Here is a 20621-nt window from a genome sequence, read left to right on the forward strand (position 1 = left end):
CCCAATACTGAGCCTACACAACCTTATGGGTATTATTTGATTTAATTCTCACAATAACTCTAAGAGATGGGTAGAATTACATTTGCTTTGCAGGTGAGAAGGCTCAGGGTGAAAAAAGCATACCAAGGTCTCAGTCAGCCAGTGCCTGGGGGTGAATTACAATTTAGATCTTTCCATCCTGAAAGACGAGGCCCTGTGTGTTTGTGTGTGTGTGTGTGTGTGTGTGTGTGTGTAGGGGTGGGTTTTGTTGTTCCATTTTTGACACTGCCTCAAAGTTAAAAATGTCAAGAAATTTGTATTAAATTATGGCTGGTCAATAATATTAAATGCAAATTTTATCACTTACATATCATGACTTGCAGTTTAGTCCATAAACCAAGATAATATTCTTAATCTCTAGGATTAGGATATTCATTCAATTAACCTATACTAGTGTTATTCTCTGAATGTGGTACTATGACAAGTATATTGGATCCATTTAGATTTTCATGAGTGAAATGGGTCAGGACAGATTACAACCCATTCATCTGCTTGGATTCTTGACTAATGGCACTTGCTGGTGAGACAGATTGGTGTGGTCCATGAGGCAGCACTGCTTGATGGAAATACAGAGACCAGTGTTCTGTTCCTCATCCTGCCACTAAATCATCGTGTGGCTCTGGGTATGACACCTTCTTTCAGTCACTTAAAGTAAAAGCCAAATTTGTGAACCTGCCATGGAAGAGCCTGCATGGTCCGGTTTCTGCGAACGTCTTCCGTCCCATGTCCTCTCTTTCTTCAGAATCCCAGCTCTTTGATTTTGGCCACGCATCTTCTTTCCACAGGGTCTTTGTACTCATTATTAACTAACTGAAACAATCTTCTTTTCACATCTTTACTTGGCTAGCTGTCTCATCCTTCAGTTCTCAGCTCAAATACCTCTTGGATGGCATCCTCCAAGAAGGCTAAACTAGATCAGGTCTCTCTGTTACAAGATCTTACATACATACCTTTTACTCCTTTCTGCTCTTCCTTCATATAACGATCACATTTTGTTATTATCTATTGCTACCTGGGATTGTTTATTCATGTTGGTTCTCCCCCCCCAGCTCAAACACTGGTGAAGGCATGATAATATTTGCTTTGAGTCGGCCTCGTTTTCTCTGCATTGAGAACAACGGTCGCTACCCAGAAGATATCAATTACATTTACTGAATAAATGAAATTAATGTGTAAAATGAGAGGGCTGGGCAAAGAGATCATCTAATCTTCTAGTATTCACATTCATTGGCTTGGCCAGACTTAGGCTGCATTTGTCTAGGAATGACACAGAGCACATTTAAGTAGCAAATATGACTCATTCCCCCTGTGTACTAGACTCAGTAGCAAGTACCACAGCTTGTATGCAACGAAAGCCTCAGAATTATTTGTACACATGCCGTTGTCTGGAGGAAAAAGCAACTTCTATATTCAAGGGAGGTATAAACCAGAAAGGAAGCCAACTAGTTTTTCCAGGCACCCAACTACCTTGAAATACAGTATTTTGGAAGTGACCACCACACATATTTTTTTTTTAAAAAAATCTATGAAAAATCCAGTAATGCACTGGTGCGTGAATACACAGTAGCAAATAATTCAAGATATATAGCAATGTGCAGCCATGGATCTCAAATTAGAATTGAGCTCATTGAAGGTAAAATTAGATGCTAACATATTTAAAAAGTCCAAACACAATTCTCTCTCCTTCTTCTTTGTCCAAAGTCATGGAAACAATCACGCTGTGAACTGAAATAAAAAGTTCCAGGCTAAGAAAGGACAACTGTCCTTCTATTGCATAAAGTTTTTAGATCACTATGTTTTCACTAACACCTCTCAGTTCTTTCAGTTCTTTCTTTCTTTCTTTTTCTTTTTCTTTTTTTTTTTTTTGAGAGGGAAGGGGCAGAGGGAGAGGGAGACAGAAAATCTTAAGCAGGCTCCATACTCAGCAGAGCCCAGTGTGGAGCTTGACATGGGGCTTGATCTCACAGTCCTGAGATCAAGACCCTGAACACATGACCTGATTCAAAATCAAGAGTCATATATTTGACCGACTGAGCCACCCCGGCGCTCCACTCAGCTCTTACTTCTTCAATCAATCTTAAGAATTTCGTGAATTAGTCCCATATAATATGGTTCTTGCTGACTCCTCCAGCCACACCACCTACTTTCCTAGCCTCAGACTCTCCTACAGATACACAAATTCATTTCAGTTTCTAGAAGGCACCAACTCTGTCTTGCCTTTTGGCATTTCCAGTACTAGACCTTCTTACTAAAATACTTTTTCACCCACTTCTTTGCCTTGATACTTCCTATCCATTTTTTCAACTTTACAGAAGGTCACTTTGAGGAAAGTTTCCCTAACCTTTCATATTTGGGGTCTTTTTTCTCTGCACCCCCCCGCCCCAAGCACCCTGAGCTCTATTCCTTAACACTCCATATTGTAATTGCTTCCTTAGGTTCCTCAGAGGGGAAATGATCTTATGTGCATTCTAACCTCCCACACCCAGAACAGGGTGGGTATTCAGTAATTGCTTGTTACATGTAGGAATGAAGTCTGTAAATAAGTCTAAATTCTTCCCAGGCAGTTTCAGAATCATTCTGGAAGCACCTAATTGTTTCTGAGGTTCCCCTGCAATGAGAAATGCACTATGTATGGAATCTGCATCCCTGTCTAGAAACGAAATTAAATAAAATTAATTTGTGGGGTTTAGGTCTAAAGATTATATAAATAAAGGAAACCCACAGCTATAAAACCCTCAATTGATTTACTTTTTAATTCTTTCTAAATAAATAATCAAAAGAAAGAATTATTAGCTTTGACTAAATTGACTTTCCCTCCAACATATATCCTCAAAGAAATAAACTGAAGTCAAATAAACAGAGGGGCCAAGGAAAGAAGTCCCAGTGAAAGGATCAGTGTGCAGACTTATTACTTCCTGAATAATCAGCACTTATTAGGTATCGGGTATGATCAAACCTGTGTTTATCTTTCGGAACTGAGTTTCACGGTCTTCTATAGGATTTGCTTTCTTGGTACTATTCCTTTAACATTTAAGGAAAGTATATTTTATTTTATTTGTTTTAAAGATTTTATTTATTTGTCAGAGAGAGAGACAGAAAGAGCACATGCATAAGCAGGGGGAGCAGCAGACAGAAGGAGAAGCAGGCTCCCCACGGAGCAGGGAGCCTGATGCGGAACTCGATCCCAGGACCCCGGGATCACGACCATAACCAAAGGCAGATGATTAAACTGACTGAGCCACCCAGGCGTTTCCAGAAAGTATATTTTAAAAAAAGAATGAAGGGGCACCTGGTTTGAGCAAGTGATTCGGCTCAGGTAATGATTTAGGGGATGTGAGATCAAGCCCCTTGGCAGGGCTATACACTGGGCTTGGAGCCTGCTTGGGATTCTCAATCTCTCTTGCCCTCAACCATTCCCCACTCTTAAAAAAAAAAAAAAAAAAGAAGAAGAGTCCATCAGCTTCTGATCTTTGTGATTCTCCTAAAAGAAATCACTGACACCCAGACCCCAGAACCCTCCTGTGTGGGTGGGAACGAATTCAATGTCCTCCAGGGATCAGAGGAGTCTGTCCAGGTCATCTCCACACAGTGGTTTCCTTTCTGTCCCGCCACCGAAAAATACACGGCCCCCAACTGCACTAACAGGAAGAGAACAGAGCCACAAGTCAACTGAAAGGAAGAGAGGAAAGAAGGCATTTCCCCCCACCTCTGGCAAAGGGACTGAAGGTGGCCAGAAGAAGGAAGATGCCTTTCTAAGTTAGTTCTTCTAGTTTTCCTCCTGACATTATTCAAGGGAAGTCGTCATGGGCACACGGAAGGACAGATCTTTGTTTTGAAGTCCTGTCCCCCCTCATCATTCACGGAAAGTAGTAACAAGCCGCTAATGAGCAGAATGTCTCATCTGAAATGTAGGAGGAAGGAAGTCCGTCCCCAAGAGACGCCTCTCCCCACCAGTGAAGGACTCGGCCAGTGGTGAGCATGAGGAAAGTACATGGCTCCTTCCGTGCTGTCTCTTGGTGGTGGGGTGCGGGTAGGGGGGGTTCGGGAACATAAAGGTCTTCTACACGTGGACTTCATAAAAACTTTGTGTTATAAAAGGTTATAAAAATGTCTAAAGCAGTCACGGGAATTGTTTCGTTTGATCTCTGCACCAAGGATGTAGGGCCTGCAAAGTGCAGGAGGCATGTTTTTTACACTGGCCATTTTAGTATTCATGTCTCCTGTACTGCTTTCTAATAAGTTAAGAATGAAACGGGAGACTGCGTGCAGGAGTGAGAAATGCAGGGGAAGCAGTACTGTAAAATAAAAATGAACGAAAGTGCATCCCAACTTCCCTTCTATTATCAACAGTCGAGAGAAAAACAATGCCAATTTTACTGTTACTACTTAACATTTTACACTGACAAGAGGACTTCACAGTCATTTTTATATGTTATTTCCCAATACTTTTTCTGTGAGAGACCACGGAGCTCCATCCCTATTCTCAACATTAATTATATAATGTTATATTAAATGATTTTTCCAAAGAGGCAGATAAAAATGCAATCTGTGTCAGCATGTTACCAATACAGTCTTTTCAGTGGGAGTAATTGTTCCCTTTGCTGTTTGGGTAGACCTGACCCCTGACTGGCTGGCGGTTGGATTTTGTTTTCTTTTAGGTCCTGTCGATCCACTTTCTCCCTTCTACTCACCCTTCTCCATTCAATTTATTATTATTTGTGTACTCCTTAAACTGTGATTCTAAAATATCACATAATAGGGTAAGATCCAAAGAGAGTCACAACTGCCTTTCCTTTGCATTCTTCTTTGTTGTCCGATTCGTGTCAGCCATGTGGTTCCCATAACTGGGTTTCTGTGCGCCTGCCTGTGGAATGCCATCTTTATCGAAGGAGCGTGTTTATGAAACAGGCTGAGACATCTGTGTTCAAGCCACATGGGCAAAGGATTCTAAGAGTCAGAGGCTCTAGCTGAGTCAGGTTTTAGGTTTTTGCAAGTTAGTTTATTTGTCAGTTTGTACGGGGATAGCCATTTAATCATTAAGCAGATCCCAAGCCTGGCCCTGTCTGCTAGCATTAACTGACATTCACATCTCCCTGCCAGTAAATTTAGCGGTTCTTCAGGGGCAAAAGAATGACAGTGGGAAGCTCTGAAATCCTTAATGTTTCGCTGGATTTAGGGAGAATTTGGATTTTTTTTTTTCTATTTGAGTAAGAAACATTTCTTCCTTTATTGTTAGATGGCCCGAATAGCATGGAAGTCTGTCCGTGACCAGTCCTATTTATTAGCCAAATAAGATGCCTTAATTAAAAAATATACACCACAGCAGAAATCATCCAGATAAACTGTCTATTTCTCTCCAACAAACCTGGAAAATATGCCTTCACTTGGGGCCATGTAGTCACAGCCCAGCAGGTAATAAACTCTATTTTTTAAAGTACAAGTCCCAGGGAAATCAAGAGTGTAAGTGGAGTAGACATTTATTTCAAAGCTGTAAGCATGCCTGACTATAGAAAAGAGGTTCGAGATCTTTGAGTATGTTCCCATTATAAGAACTTTTCTATACATTCAAGTCTTTATTTTCTTCCATTTCAAACCTGTGAATGGAGTCAACTGACCGTCATTTCTCTCTCCTGCTGAGTCTGTAGATTACCACATGCAACGTAGGAAAACTACGGAAACTAGGTTCCTGGCTCTGGGACCTCGGGACAGAGTGCTGTATCTATTGCCCTGTACCTGGTCTCCCCTCTGCATGGAGAGTGTGAGTTAACTGACACCTCTAGGGTATAAAGGTCCACACAGTCCTCGTCCTCAGAATGGTGGTGTTGTGATAATAATGGCCATGACACCTGCAGGTGGTTGAGCTCACGCTATGTGCTAGATGACTTATAAACACAATTTTGTTTAGAAAAATACTCCAATGGTGCTGACAGAATGAAGAAGCCACGACTTGGGAAACTGACATGTCTGGATCAAGGTCAAAGACATGGGTTGGAACTCAGGTCTGACTGTTTCAAGTTTATGTCTTCTTACCACATCCTTCTAAGTTAAGGTAAAAAATTTGAGCAGGGTGACCCTACGTTCCCGTCTATCCCTGTTGTCCCAGCATAATCAGTAGGTCCCCATGTCATGCTCTGAAGTGTCCCCGTTTGGAGACAAAATGATCACTCTGTCCCCAAACAAGCTTTCAAATGAAACTAAGACTTTTCTCAGAGTATTATTCATAATGTTTTAGTTAATCCTTTTGCCTTTAACGAAGGGTTTCAAACCAGTAGCAAACTGGGCCTCGCCTGGTGTATGTGGGAAAGCAGATGGGTTTGTGAATGCCTATCACTTCTTTTGCTTCTAGGCCTCTGTCCTCTCTCTTCAGGAATCTTTGTCTTTCCTTTTTCTTCTCTCCTCCTAGCATCCGTGTCTTATTCTTTGTAGGCTTTCTCTAGCCTACAGATTCTTTGGTTTTACTTTAAAAATACAGCTTGGTCACTCATTCAGATGTTCAAATCTCTATGAATGGTCCTTTTGTCAAAAAACAGAGTGAAAACCATTTTAAGGATCTGTAACTTATTTTTCTTCCCTCCTTCTCCTTAAGCTTCCCGCTACTATCCCCCCACTTCTTCCACAGTGTACAGGTGTCTGGGGAGCTTCCTCGTCGCAGATCCTGGACGATGCTACCGGCGGTCTCACCGGGGTAAGCCAGCTCCGAAATGTATTATTTCAAGCACCACCTCATATGTCTTTGCGTCTCTTCTGCTCTTATGGGCAAACTGTTGTCCTAGTCGTGTTATTTTAAAGGGCTTTTAGTACGAGGAAAGGAAATGATTTTTAAAAAATCTGATAAAACATATAACCGCTTAAAAGACACATGCCAGAAGAAAATCTAACTTCCTCTTTTGTCGGTTTTAAATGTATGGCTTTGATTTATGGATCAAAATTACTCATTTATTATTTTATCTATACAGCTCTGGGCAATTTTGACAGTTAAAATTTAGTTTTATTGACCAGTGCAGCCACTGTGCCCACGAGGGGACCGGAGCACACAGCCTGCTGCACTCAAGAAATGATGATTTTTGATTCCATGACTGAGTCAGATTGGGAGTCATAACCGATGTAACAATAAGTTCCAAATCTCACCGCCCAAGGCAAGAGGTTTGCTGTAAAACACAATCACCCTTTCAGGGGGGGCAGAAGAGACCATTGGGTGGAAGTTCGCAAGCACAGTGGAATGAAGCTGGCACAGGCCGCGGATGTCTGTCCATCCACACTGTGTGGCTGTTGCTACCGCTCTATCAAGGGTCGGGTTTCTCTAAGACCCAGTCCCACAGACTACAGGCGAATGAACAGAAAATGTCTAAAAGGCAACATGAATGTTAGTTACAAAGACAATGAATGAAACACCCCTTATGATGTGAGAAAATTTACTGGGGCTATTCACCAACGTTCCACTTTTGATAAGCAAAAAAAAAAAAAAAAAAAAAAGAACGGAGGCATTTCTTTCGGAACATCTCTGTGACCCACCCACTCTTTGTCACAGAGACATACTCTCGCAGGGCTTTGAGGCCAGTTTCATTTAGGCCCGTTCGTCTACCAAATGGGCCACCTCTGCAATGTTAATTTAGTCTTTTACTCCAAATCCCCTGTGATACATAAACAGACCTCCAAAGGGTAACAAATCAATAAAATGTCTAATTTGATTAGCCATGTTTTCAAATTCATGGAGACAGCTATAAGAGAAATAAATAGGTGAGTAAATAAAGAGAGAAAGGCCACTCACTTGTGAGTATTTTCCATGTCTTCTTTTCATCATCGTAGTACTGAACCAAGTTGCTGGGGAGCCGGTCCGGCCCGGGAGGCAAGCCTCCGACCAGTAACAGCATTTTCTTGTTAGAGCGAATTCTTCACCCAAAACAAAAGAGGAGATGAATAACCACATTATTGTAGAGCCTTTTTAGTGGCGACGAAATCATAACCATCAAAAGAATGTTCCTTGCTTGCAGATTTCTATTTCATTTTTTCCTGTTTCTTCTCCCATTCATGTCTCAACAATTTTTTTGAACCAAGCAGAAAAATGATCAGAAGAGCAGCATATCCCCATACTCATGGAATAATAAGCTCCCTTTATGCAATTTGTTAGAGGTTCATTCTAGAACGACCTTTTTCTTATATTATCCCTTTAAATCATCACTCTTTACAGCTGAGTACACATGAAATGCTCTGGAGTTGTACTAAGGTTAAGCATTAAAGTTGCATGTCAAAAATCGTATTAGTCAAAATCATTATTATAAGCCATTCTCCACTCAAAGAACCTTGAAAAAATTAAGGTTATGCAGAGAGTTTGTGAGCCAACTCTTTAATCACCCAGGGAACTTCGAATACCAGTTTGGTACAATTAGTTACCACAGGGCTAACTGGGGTAGGTTAACCAGTATCAGGGAGACTTTTTGTTTGTTTAATTTAGCTGAGACTTCTGCCTTCATCTCCTTTCCAGCGCCTCCTCCCTTTCCTGCCCCAGCACCACCCCCACGCCCCCATCCCTGGGCACCACTGGCGACACAGCAGCACCAATTGGTAAAAATGAGACTGTGAGGTTGTTTTGAGCCTCCCCAGAGTGGAGCCCTGCCAATGCTTGCCACTGATCCAGCGGCATGAACCTGCTCAACTGTGCAAAGTCACTCTAATTCCCTCCCTCTGTTTTTCTACCTTCTCCCCCAGGGGGCAACCACTGAAAGGAGTGACTACCCACCCATCAAGAGCTGGCAATTCGCTGCTATTAACCGTGACTGTGATTCCCAGTCTGCCTGGCAGCTCCTGAGAACAGGCCTGCAACGTCTCATATGCAGTAAAAGCTGTAAGATGCACCCTGGCCGGCACACTCGACCTGATGGATGTGCGATCCTCGGGAAGGCTAATGGATTGAGCACACTTGCGATTGGCGCGGGGACAGGAGGCCCAGACCCCCACGAGGGGCCTGCTGATTTAACGGTCGCTTTACATATAATTGAACTTTTCATTTACCTGAAAGGCTGAAGGTGGTGGTGGAAGAAAGGGAACGACCATGACGAAAGGAAAAAACTCAATAAATACAAAAAGGTCCCTCTTAAATACGATCGCGACCCACGGTGGGGGCTCTGAATCTGTTAGGACACATTCAGCCCGTCGTTCAGATTCCAGGACGCTTGGCAAAGTATGCCCTTGTGGAGAAGCACTGTTTGTTGGTTAAGAACCTAACATTCGGAGAGTTAACTTAATACAGTTAATGACATTTCCATGTGAAGGAAGGGAACAGGAGAATTCCTTTAATGAAACTCTGGTGCCAGTGAATGCATTGTCTATGCCTCAGTAGAAAAAATGCCTTCTGGAGAAACTCCTATCAGGGAATTATGGAGAGGGGGAGCTGGACTTCCAGAAGGATGCCTAATGTAATATCAGTTTGCAATATCGATTTTGTCATGCATAAAAAGCCCCCTTGCCTCTTTGAATTTAAGGTGCTTTGGAACTATACCCATATGCCTTACAGATCAGTGGTTGGGAAACAAAACCGGAATCCAACGGCAGAGCGCTCCATACTTTGAGGATTTTGGTGATTGGGGTGGTTTGCTAAGAGCGGTGATGGAAACTCGGTGTTGTAAGTAGCTTTCTATTAATTTGAAATGAGAACATACGTCATTGATGTTCTTGGGAATTTCCTAAATGCGCGGTTACAGGACTGATGGAGGACTATTTTATTGTTGTCATTTTAATCCAAATAATCAACCACTCGGTGAGTCTAAGACAAGTCAAGATGAGAGCAAGTACTCTTTTTCAGGCCGCTGCTACTGAGTACCCTATGGAGACTTCTCCTGTTCAGAGAGAAGGTGCCACTGGGTGGCTGTCTTGCCGTGACACCTCTACCTGCTGCCAGACTGTGGAGGCCGCATACAGGCCAGGCCAATACTATGGTTAGACGGGAGAGGAAAGGACTCAGGGCAGTGATAGTGGGACCGAAGCAATCTAATTCAATCTCTGTTTTGACATTTAAATAAAGGTACTGCTTTTAAAACGTGTTTCATGAATGACAGATGGAGAGGCATGAGTGACTTCATGATGCTGGTAAGGTTGTTTCATTAATTGATAAGGCCAGCTTCCCGGGACAAATCCACATGGGTGATTTTCAACGGCAAATGAGATGGACCATCTCTGGAGATGAGGACAGGAGCTAGAGTCTTTGTTCTCTCTGCCCAAATAGCCACTCTCTGCCATCTGTCCTCTAAGAACTGGCCGGAGACTCCCGATACCTAAGCCACTGAACAGTTGGCAAACGGAAACAACCTTCACCCCTGCCAACAGTGAGAGGATTCAGAGGGCTAGCTAGCATAGCAGCAACGAAAGCCTCCACATAAACTAAGATAAATCTCTAAACCATCCAGCCTCCTCAGGGAATGTGATGAAGAATCACATGGAAGGAAAGGAAACTCTACCTCCCTTACTCATCGGTTGTGTGTTTTCTGTGGAGGAACCGTGTTTTAAGGTCATGGTGTATGGCCTTGCATTCCTATATTCGTATGATAATTCGAATGATAATTCATTCAACTTAGTACGGCAGTTCCCTTAGATTATTTTGTTTCTAAAGCTGGTGTCACTCAATTTTCTAACTCTGTATCAACATTACTTAAGTCTAAGTAAAGTTTAAAACGACTTTGTGAAGGTGAATCACATAGAAACCAAAAGTAGGATAAAGCGTGTGAGAAGCAGTAGAGGACAGGAGAGAGAGAACACACAGACTCACGGAACACGTGTCTTTCTCCTCATTTCCTCCATTGACTGTCAAAACAGCCTTAAAGCTACAGAAATAACTCCATTTTAAAGGGACGTTTGAAGGCTCCCCTAGTAAAATAAAATGGCATAAAGAGTGTTCAGACTCTGGCCTCTTCATGCTACCAAGGCCTATGATCTTTCTAAAAGTCACGTTTATTTTTTAAATTTTTATTTCACCATAACAACTAATTAAATCCAGATGGGGGAAAAAAAAAAAAGATCCAGATGACCAGGATTCCAGGGTTAATTTTTTTCCCTTTTTTTTTTTAATTAAGATTTTGTTTATTTGAGAGAGAGAGAGAAACCAGCAGGAGGAGGGGCAGAGAGAGGAAGAAGCTGACTCCCCGCTGAGTGGAGCCCACCATGGGGCTTGATCCCCTACAACCCCCCCCCCCCCCCCCCCCCCACCATTCCCCCCCCACCCCACCTCCACCACCACCCCCTGCCCCGCCCACGATCATGATCATGACCTGAGCTGAAGTCAGATGCTCAGCTGACTGAGTCACCCAGGAGAGCCCTTCTAGGACCAGTTTTCTATTCAGCAGAGTAATTTTGTATAAATTACTTGGCTTTTTGGAGCCTCTGTTTTCTCATCTTTAAATAGATTGATAGTATCTGACTTGCCTCTTCAAGGGGTTGTCATGAGGATTACATAAAATGATAAAGTGAAAGTTCTATGTAAACTCTAAGGGAAATTATTATTAATCTGTAGATATTGGCAAAACAATGTGGGCTTCATTTAAACATACCAAACCTGATGAAATAGTTAAAAAAGAAAAGTAATCTTTTCTACTGAGATTCTTGTTGAGTTCATGTATATAAATATAAGCTAATTAAGAGGACTTCACTACCCAGTTGTTATATGTTCTTAGAAAATTATCACTTTAATCATATTGGATATCTTTGAAGCCTTATTATAAGAAAATACACATTTAGACATTACATAAAACCGAACCTTTCTGGATCCAAATAAAGGGGACTAATAGAGATTACTCTATATTTCTTATTTCTTAAGAATAAAACAAATGAGAAAACCATCACATATTTTACTTGGATATAAATGCAATGTCAACTATTCAATTACTCCTAGAAAGTAATACACGTGAATAGTTCCTGTGGAAAAGCTTCCATTCTTTTTACCATGTGCAATTATAATAGTGACACTGACAATAATGACAGATAATAACGAATGTGGTATTGGATATTGGAACCTCTGATTATCATGCTATTTATTTGATGTGTGTGAGCTTCAATTTGAAAACACCATGATAAAAAAGATACCCTGTGAACCAGAAAAGTAAAATTAGGAGATTCTGAATTAACTTGCTGAAGGGGGTTTCAATTATTCTTTCCTAAATGATTCCAGCAGAGCTTTACAGGTTTAATTTTAGATTAGGAAAAAAATCTACAGGTGTAGTTCTTTTGCAATAATTAGAGTTCCTTCAAATGGCTACCCGGTATACGTTTTAGAAGCTCTTTACATAGGGAATCAATTTAGCCAAGGTGAATATGATCTCTGAAAATCTGTTAATACTTTAAAATACTCCTTTTTACTCTTCAACTTAGCACCATCTAGACCAAAGTCATTTTTTTCTCCAAAATAACGTATTTAAAAGACAAGGAATTAGAGACAAAGAGCTTAGTATGTCATGATTAATAACGTTATTTAGATGCCTTTGATTTGGCTTCTCAGATTCTTGCCTAGAAAAATATAAGGTTAAAAAGGCAATGGAATTTGAAGGTCTCCTTTGTTCCATCTCAGTAATTGCCCAACATTTACCATGTGTCACATTTGTGCGTGTGTGTGTGTGTGTATGTGTGCGCGCGGGTGCGCTCACATGCGTGTGTGTGTGCGTACGTGCGTGTATGTCTGTGTGCTCGCGCATGCATAGGTACTTTGGTTCCCGGGATGAATGACTGAAGGATGACCTAAAACCTCCTGGTGTAAACAAATTTTTCATCATACTGGTGTTCTAAGTACAGTAAAGTCTCATTTATTTATATTTCAGTGGTTTGGAACTTTAATAATTGGGAAACAGGCCAGATAAAATTTACCTTTCTATGATACATGGAAAAAGTTTTCACTAACTAGATTGCAAGGAGAATTTTAACCTGTTGAAGGAATCAGGTGGTCTACTGGCACTTTAGAGTGACCTACGTACATTTTACAGATCACAGATCTTTTTCATTTATTTATTAAGGAAATCATTCTGCAATCTTATAAGAATCATTAAATCAGCAAGTTAGAAAAGAACTTTGAAGTAATCTAGTTCAGTGACCCCCAAGCCTGACGAGTGACCAGGATCATCTGAGGGGATTACACAATTCAGATTTTTGATACAGATTCTCGGGTCCCCACTCCCAGAGATTATGATTCAGTTGGGATGATGCCTTAAAAATTAAAATGGTTTCACAGTTTTCCGGTTGATTCTAATTAGCATATAGCCAGGCTTGTGTTAACTGACTTGGTCCCTCTCCATAATGTAGAGATCTTCTTAGTATTTTTTTCCAAAGGTAATTATTCTTATCATTTTGGCAATTTATAACAAAATGGACCTTGGTTTTTCAAATCCATTTTTTAAAAATTTATTTATTTGACAGAGAGATCACAAGTAGGCAGAGAGGCAGGCAGAGAGAGAGAGAGGAGGAAGCAGGCTCCCTGCTGAGCAGAGAGCCAGATGCGGGACTCGATCCCAGGACCCTGAGATCATGACCTGAGCTGAAGGCAGCAGCTTAACCCACTGAGCCACCCAGGCGCCCCTTCAAATCCATTTGAAATATGGTTGAAAGATGTTGGACAGTCGTGTTAAATATATTTTTTCTCTTTACTTTGAGCTGAAAAATCTGCCTAAGTTTTCTAGAGAAAAGAAGAGCAAGTGCCATCTGAGTCACGGCAGCACCTTAAATATCGCAAGATAGTTACCGTATGTCTTCTTTGTCGAAAATCCTCATTTCTTTCTGAGAAAGTTTCCATTTTCCCTACGGTCATACTCCCTTCCTTTGAGAATCTCTAGACTTTCACTGTCCCCTTTTTAAGACCTGATCAGAATTGTGCACAAAATAACAAATATGATATGTGATACAATGTATATGTGTATATATGTAAGTGTATATCTATAAAATCTATATTTTAAGGCTTTTTAAAATTAAAGTAGTCTTTTAGTTGTTATAGTGCAGGGTCAGGTTCCTCTTCAGCTTCCAGAGGACTATGAATACAGATTAAAAAAAAAAACAAAAACAATTGTTTTCAAGCCAGGTTTTTCCTATCCTACATTTCTTCTGGTTAAATATTTTAAACATCAACATGTGACTATTTTTAAATGTTTTTATATTCTCTACTGATTTAGATATTTTTTTTTCTTTCACTTATAATTTAGCAGTTATTAACTGAGTTCCTACTATGTTCCAGGTACGGTTCTAAACACTACCGTCAACGGTGGGACCAAGAGGTATAAATTCCTTGTTCCTCATGGCACTTACTTCCATTCTAGAAGGGACATCTATTGGAAACAGGAGTCTAGAAGCAATTAAGTTGTTCAGAGTGTTAAGTCATTAAGGGTTAAGTTGTTAAGGGAGTAATTCCAACAACTTAGGGAAGATCCCTGGCTTCAGCTTTTTTTTTTTTTTTTTAAAGAGAGTGAGCAAGTGAGCAGTGAGAGGGGCAGAGGGAGAGGGAGAGGGAGAGGGAATCCTAAGCAGGCTCTCTGTTCAGCACAGAGCCCAACGTGGGACTCAACCCACAACCCTGAGGTTACGACCTGAGCCCAAACTCAGCCCATACTCAAAGGACTGAGCCACCAGATGCTCCTGGCTTTAGCTCTTTTGAGTGAATGACCTTGGGCTAGGCTCTTTTTCCTTTTAAACCTTATTTATAAAACAGGGATAATGATGGAGTCAAGGCACAGGGTTTTTTTTTTTTTTTTTTCATTAAATTAAATAATATTGCAAAGCATTCATAGTATCGCTAGGTTAGTGCTATCATTACCATCCTCCTCCTCATTGCCATTATTAGTGTCAGCTATTTCTTTGTGTAATTTGCAGGTTTGACAAGCTAGTGGCCTATATCCTATCTCAGTTCTATTACTTAAAAATAATAGTGCCACATTGCCATTGTTTACATATTTTAATTATCCTAACTTGTTCTCTCTGAAACAATACTGACTCCTTGGGGTTTTTACTCTAGAGCTTCTCATATACAGTCTTTAAGAATATATTGTCTTTTTTTTTTTTTAATATAGATATTTGATGGAAAAACTAAGCAGTTTTGAAGTGGCAAAGTAAACTGTAGTAGATAATCATTGTCCCTTCCTCTAAACACCAAGTTAATTTTAATGTAAGAGTCAGCCAGGCCTGGATTTAAATTTTCTTTCTGCCACTTCATAGGTTTATATCCTTGGGCTGATATTCCGTCTCTTTAAGTCTTAGTTGTTTCATCTGTAAAGTGGGGATGTTGTGAGGGTTACGTGCAATGGAAAAATGAATGGTTGCTACTTGTGAATAAAACCACCTTCCAGAGCCAGTCGCTTTAACAAATGGAAAGTACTTCGTGCTGCTGCTGCCTCCTTGGAAATGAGTGCCTCTGCTCAGTGAAAGGAGAGAACACTGGGTACCTCCGACATAATCCATTGCAGAGAGGCTGGAGAAGATCGGAAGGTGTTATGACTCACTCCCATCATTTTCCGATTTCAATGGACTTCACAAAGCCTATGATGGCTTGGCATTTTACACAAGCAGTCAGTGAATGGGCAATTTCACATCCAGTCTGGGAGGCCGGAAAAGCCAGGGAGACACAAACTCCTAGGGATTCGCAGATGGGATGATGGGTTTTGGATTTCCATAGACCATGAGATTGGTGGGGTTTGGAACAGTTTTACCAGATCTGGGAAGATCACCAGCAGACACTTGGGTTGCATATGGAAAAGATTTATGTAGTTCCCATGGTAATCAATCAATAAATAGTAACTACTATTATTATTATTATGCATAATTATTAACCTTACTAATCATTCATGTGAAAATCACTCATTGGAATTTGGCTTTTTCTGATATTGCTTAGAAGGCTTTCTGAAACTATAGGTTATATTTATAAATAGTCAGAATCTTTACCGCATGAGTAAGTTTCACAAAAATATAAAACCATTGGGTTTCCTATGATGGTATGCACTCAGATCTCATTAGTAATTTCAACCTGCCCATTCCCTGGGCTGCAATCTCTCGATGCTAAGGATGTCGCCAAACCTTATCAAAGTCACCAAGTTTTACGATAATCTTGATTCTTCTTCCATTTTCTTGCTATCTTCAATGTTTTGCTAAGTCCTATAGGAGTCTAGAGCCATAATGTTTCCTTAGCTTATCTCTATATTCCAGTCAAACTGCTAATATCCTGAATCTGCCAGGTTGGCTCTCTCCTGAGCTGATGGAGGAGTGGCGTCCCTGTGTTTTGTGCTTCTGCTTCCCTTGACTCTACCCTCCATAACTTTTTCAAATGAGTTTTAGCAAAGTCTGGCATTACTGATCAACTTCAGTCCTCTTTTTAAAAACTATCAAAGAGTCCCTCTTGTTACCTATCATTTATGAGGTGCACATTCTCCCCACATTATAACTTCCATTTTCTCACTCTGTCTCTCTCACAGGCAAATGCCTTGCTTGCAGTTCTTTTCAGGGATAAAAGAGTTTCTGAGTTAAGGTCTGAAAAAACTTGAAAGAGGAATTTCAGATGGAAACTGCTTAGACCATGGGGAAAAGTAAGCAGAGGAAGATCCTGAACGGTTGGCCAGGAGGAGACTTTGAAAATCAGCTAGCCTTTCCTAAACTTCCACCTAGAATGGTACCCAAAAGTCCCCAGAGGAGAGCTGCTACCCTTTTCTTAAATTTTTCCAGAGAAGTAAACTCCCTTGAGAATTTGTTCCAGCTGATATGCTGTTGTATTTAGGTTTCTTTATCATAGCTGTTCTTGGTAATTACACAGCAGCCTTCATCGGAAGAGCCTTTAAATAGACCTGATAATGCCTCTCTGAGGTAGGTAAACACAAAGTATCATTATCCCCATTTAACAGATGAAAGAATAGAGGAAAAAGGGCTTGGGCGTCTTTTCCAGTGCCTCAGGATGGGTTTTATTTCCTCTATCTCACGAAGGAAATGTCTCTAGGGTTTTCTCGCACCCCCTTTCTGTGATTCTCAGAGTCAGGAATAATTGGAAATGCCTTAGCTTCTAATCCTACCACCACAAGCCTGGCTATGCGGTGACCGGAGAATGGTCAGTCATATACAATATTCAATTTTTGTAAGATGCAAGTAACTTGATGATTTGTCTGGATCATATCGTAAAGACAATTCATGCTCAATGAGAAAAATCCTGACTAGACTGAAGAGCAGAAAGGACTTAGTATACAGTAGGTGGTCAATAAATGCTTCTTGTATGAATGAAAATGTGATAAGAGAATGAATGGGTGAAAAGAGTCATTGGTAACCCCACCTGCAAAAGATCATTACTGACTCTTTGTCATCTTTTTTGTTTGTTTTGGCTCATTTGTTTTAAGGTTCAGTTAGTGAGTGTGGTGGTGAGGACACCAGAAGGCAAAAGTGGAAGAGGAAAAGCCATAGTTTCTGAACTGTAAGGCAGCAGAGTCAGAGGGTAATATTTTGGGCAACAGTCTTATTAACAAACACCAAATCTAGGGGTGCCTGAGTGGCTCAATGGGTTAAAGCCTCTGCTTTCGGCTCAGGTCATGATCCCAGAGTCCTGGGATCGAGCCCCGCATTGGGCTCTCCGCTCAGCAGGGAGCCTGCTTGCTCCTCTCTCTCTGCCTGCCTCTCTGCCTACTTGTGATCTCTGTCTGTCAAATAAATAAAAAAAATCTTTAAAAGAAAAAAAAAACACCAAATCTAACCTGCCACCTTTACTCTGCCCCACCCCAATGCTTTTGTCTTTTATGCCCCCTTGAGCAGGTACAAATAATCAGGCTAGCTGTCATCCCACCACCACATTCATGATTTTTATTGGATATCCCTGTTTTTCTCTTCGCTCTTCAGGATTATTATTGTCTCACAGAATGGGAGCTACCCAAGATAGAAAGTTTACCACACACTATGATATTATTTAATATTTTGTTTAAAACTGCTCACTTAAAAAAATGAACCCCATTCTGTCTTAGTGGTTCCCAGTGCTGTGAGGCTCTTTGGGATCCCTTGGGAAAGCTTTTACAAAGTATCTAGGCTGGGACAAGCTCTCAGAAACTCTGGTTTAATGACTGAGAGTGGGGCCCAGCGCTGTTTTTTTGCTCTTTTTTGTTTGTTTCCTTGTAAGCTTTCCATGCGATTCCACTGTGCAGGCAATATTGAGAATTACTGCTCTAAGCAATCATATTTATGACTTATGGACTTCACAGGTTAATTGTTTATTTCTAATACATGCTCAAACTGAATCTAATACCTAACTTAATTATTACAATAAATTTAAAAATGGTTTTTTGTGTGCTATCTGAAATTGTCTCCCATCCTGCCCGAGGAAGGCAAACATAGTTGAGGACACACTATAACAAGCGGAAGAAGCCTGGACTTTAAGATCTGAACCTCTGAAAACCATCTTGCGTTCCACCTCTGCTATCGCTTACGTCTGGCCATGAGGACGTCCACTCTTTCTGGACCACACCTTTGCACACCACAATTCTAAGTATCTTCCTGTCCCCTCACTCCTTGCCTGAGCCCCTGTAGCATGCCGGGGTCTTTCGTGATTTCTCCCTGGTTCGTACGAATTCCAGGCGCTTAGGAAATGTGACTGTGTCTTCCTGTATGTGGCTGGGGCAGTCCGCGGCTGCTTTTGCCACTCTCTCCTGAGACCAAAGCGGTAGACTGGCTCATGATGGGAGAGGTAGATGTGACAAGAAAGCTTTCATCTGAATCCAAGAAACGTAGGCCTCTCCTTTGGATCAAAAGCCTTCAGGGCCACAAAAGGGCCATGTTTATACTGTACAGAGCACTTCACACTCCATCCGTGGTCCTCTGCTGCCTGGGGGACCATGGCTCCCGGCCAAGTTTATACTCACTGCCTTTCCCCCCCTCCTTCCACACCACCCAGATTAAAGCTTCCTTTAGTAACTAGAAGCAGTTGAATATCTTCTTTGCTTGATTACCTATATAATCCTTCATTCTAATACCTAGTACTTAGGGCCTTTCTTCTGAAGAGCATAAATTGCACCGGAAAGAGCATCTCATTAATCCTCCCTGCATCCCTGGGAGGAAGTTGAGTGGCAAGTATTACCTCCTGGACTAATCCTCCCGCCAGCAAGTGGGACACGGGATCTCACCGCTCACGAGCACAGATGCTTGCTACCGAACGGGCTGGCAGGGACAACCAACGTTTGCGCGATAGGAGAAAGCTCTTCTCCTAGTTCAAGAGAGAAGTGGTTCTACGCAGCCTGTCACAAAGGAGCCACTGAAGCTCTGTGCAGCTTGGTGACAAAAGGAGATAAAGCAGCACTCCCACGTTAGTGACGGACTCGTACGTAATGCCCGTCTTTGAACTCCTAATAAAGCTCAATTATTAGACTACGCTGCCCCCTGAGAACTAATCTCATTATGGAGACTTCTCTCTCTCCCTTTCTCTCTCCGAGCGCCCATCTGGCCGGCTTTTCGAAAAGATAAGAGTGACTTCCTGACCTGGGGAGACTGATACCTGCTGCACAAGAAAAAGTGCAGAAAGACAAGAGATCACAGAATAACATTGAACATTCAAGTTCAGGATATCACATACTACGCTACCATGACTTGTCGCTGAGGGTCTAGGACATCACAGTCCAAATCAATCTATTAACAGAATCAGCATCCCAAAGAAAGTCCAGCCATTCTGGATGACGCTGAGGGGGACCATGGCCAGATCCTACCTCCTGATCTAGAGCCTGGTTTTATCCATTACTCTGAACTCCAGGGAGAGATTTCTCCTGGGGAAACTAGAAAGCTCGTTCTGAGGAACCGGAGCCAGCCTCCTGCCAAGCAGGCTGTTTCCAGTTGGAGAGTCACTGCAGGAGTGGCCATGCGGGAAGACAGTGAGAAAAGTTAGTTAGTAACCGAATATATCATTCCGGGCTGCTCTTGGAATATTCATGGCAATAAATTAGTGTCCATCTTCAATTCAAGCAAAGGGAGTTGCAGCTGATACCTTCTGAAAGGGCCCAGAATTGCATTTGAGGGGAAGAACAAGCCTATGAAATCATCCTGGGGCTAAGATAAATGAAGAAGGTTACCCTTACTTTTGGACAGATAAGCAGCAAGGGACTGAGGCAGGCCAGGGGTGTGTGTGCTGTGGAGACAATGAGGTGTGGCTTGTGGGATCCAGCTTAGGGACACCCTGCTGCTCTGGGTGAAACAGGAATTTCTGATTCTCCTCCTCTTTTCCTCTCCCTCCCTGTGGGGAGCCTGTTCTTTCTGTTCTTTGCTGCTTCACCAACCCTGGAGGGGCTAATACTTAAGTAAACCCTAACTCCAGGGCTTTGGGAGGCTGAGAGGCTCCCCAGCGTTCGTTCCCCCTGGGAAGGGCATCTGTCTGTGTGGAAGCCTCCCCGATCCCCCCCCCCCCCCCCCATCAACCAATCCATGACAATATCGGTTTCAATCACCAGATCGTTGTCAGGCAGTAACAAATTATGCTGGGGAAATTGACCACATTCTCCAAGGCTGAACTGGGGACACTCTTCTGCGTGGCTTGCATTATTCTGAAAATTCTCTAGTACGGTAGGTACCCCAATTCCATAATCAGGAAATAAATCCCTTAGAGTCTGGTAATTCCAGTAACTTTC

At 41.7% G+C, this 20621-nt stretch overlaps 1 protein-coding gene across 1 annotated transcript in view; it reads right to left on the minus strand.

Annotated features, from left to right (window-relative positions):
- The window catches only part of KLHL14 (kelch like family member 14), a 98709-nt gene that overhangs the window by 60843 nt on the left and 17245 nt on the right, over positions 1 to 20621 (minus strand). The window contains 1 exon segment of the mRNA XM_059409420.1: positions 7808 to 7929. Coding sequence (XP_059265403.1) covers positions 7808 to 7929 — 122 coding nt within the window.

The sequence above is a fragment of the Mustela nigripes genome, chromosome 8 (genome assembly GCF_022355385.1).
Source record: "Mustela nigripes isolate SB6536 chromosome 8, MUSNIG.SB6536, whole genome shotgun sequence".
In the NCBI taxonomy this organism is placed as follows: Eukaryota; Metazoa; Chordata; class Mammalia; order Carnivora; family Mustelidae; genus Mustela; species Mustela nigripes.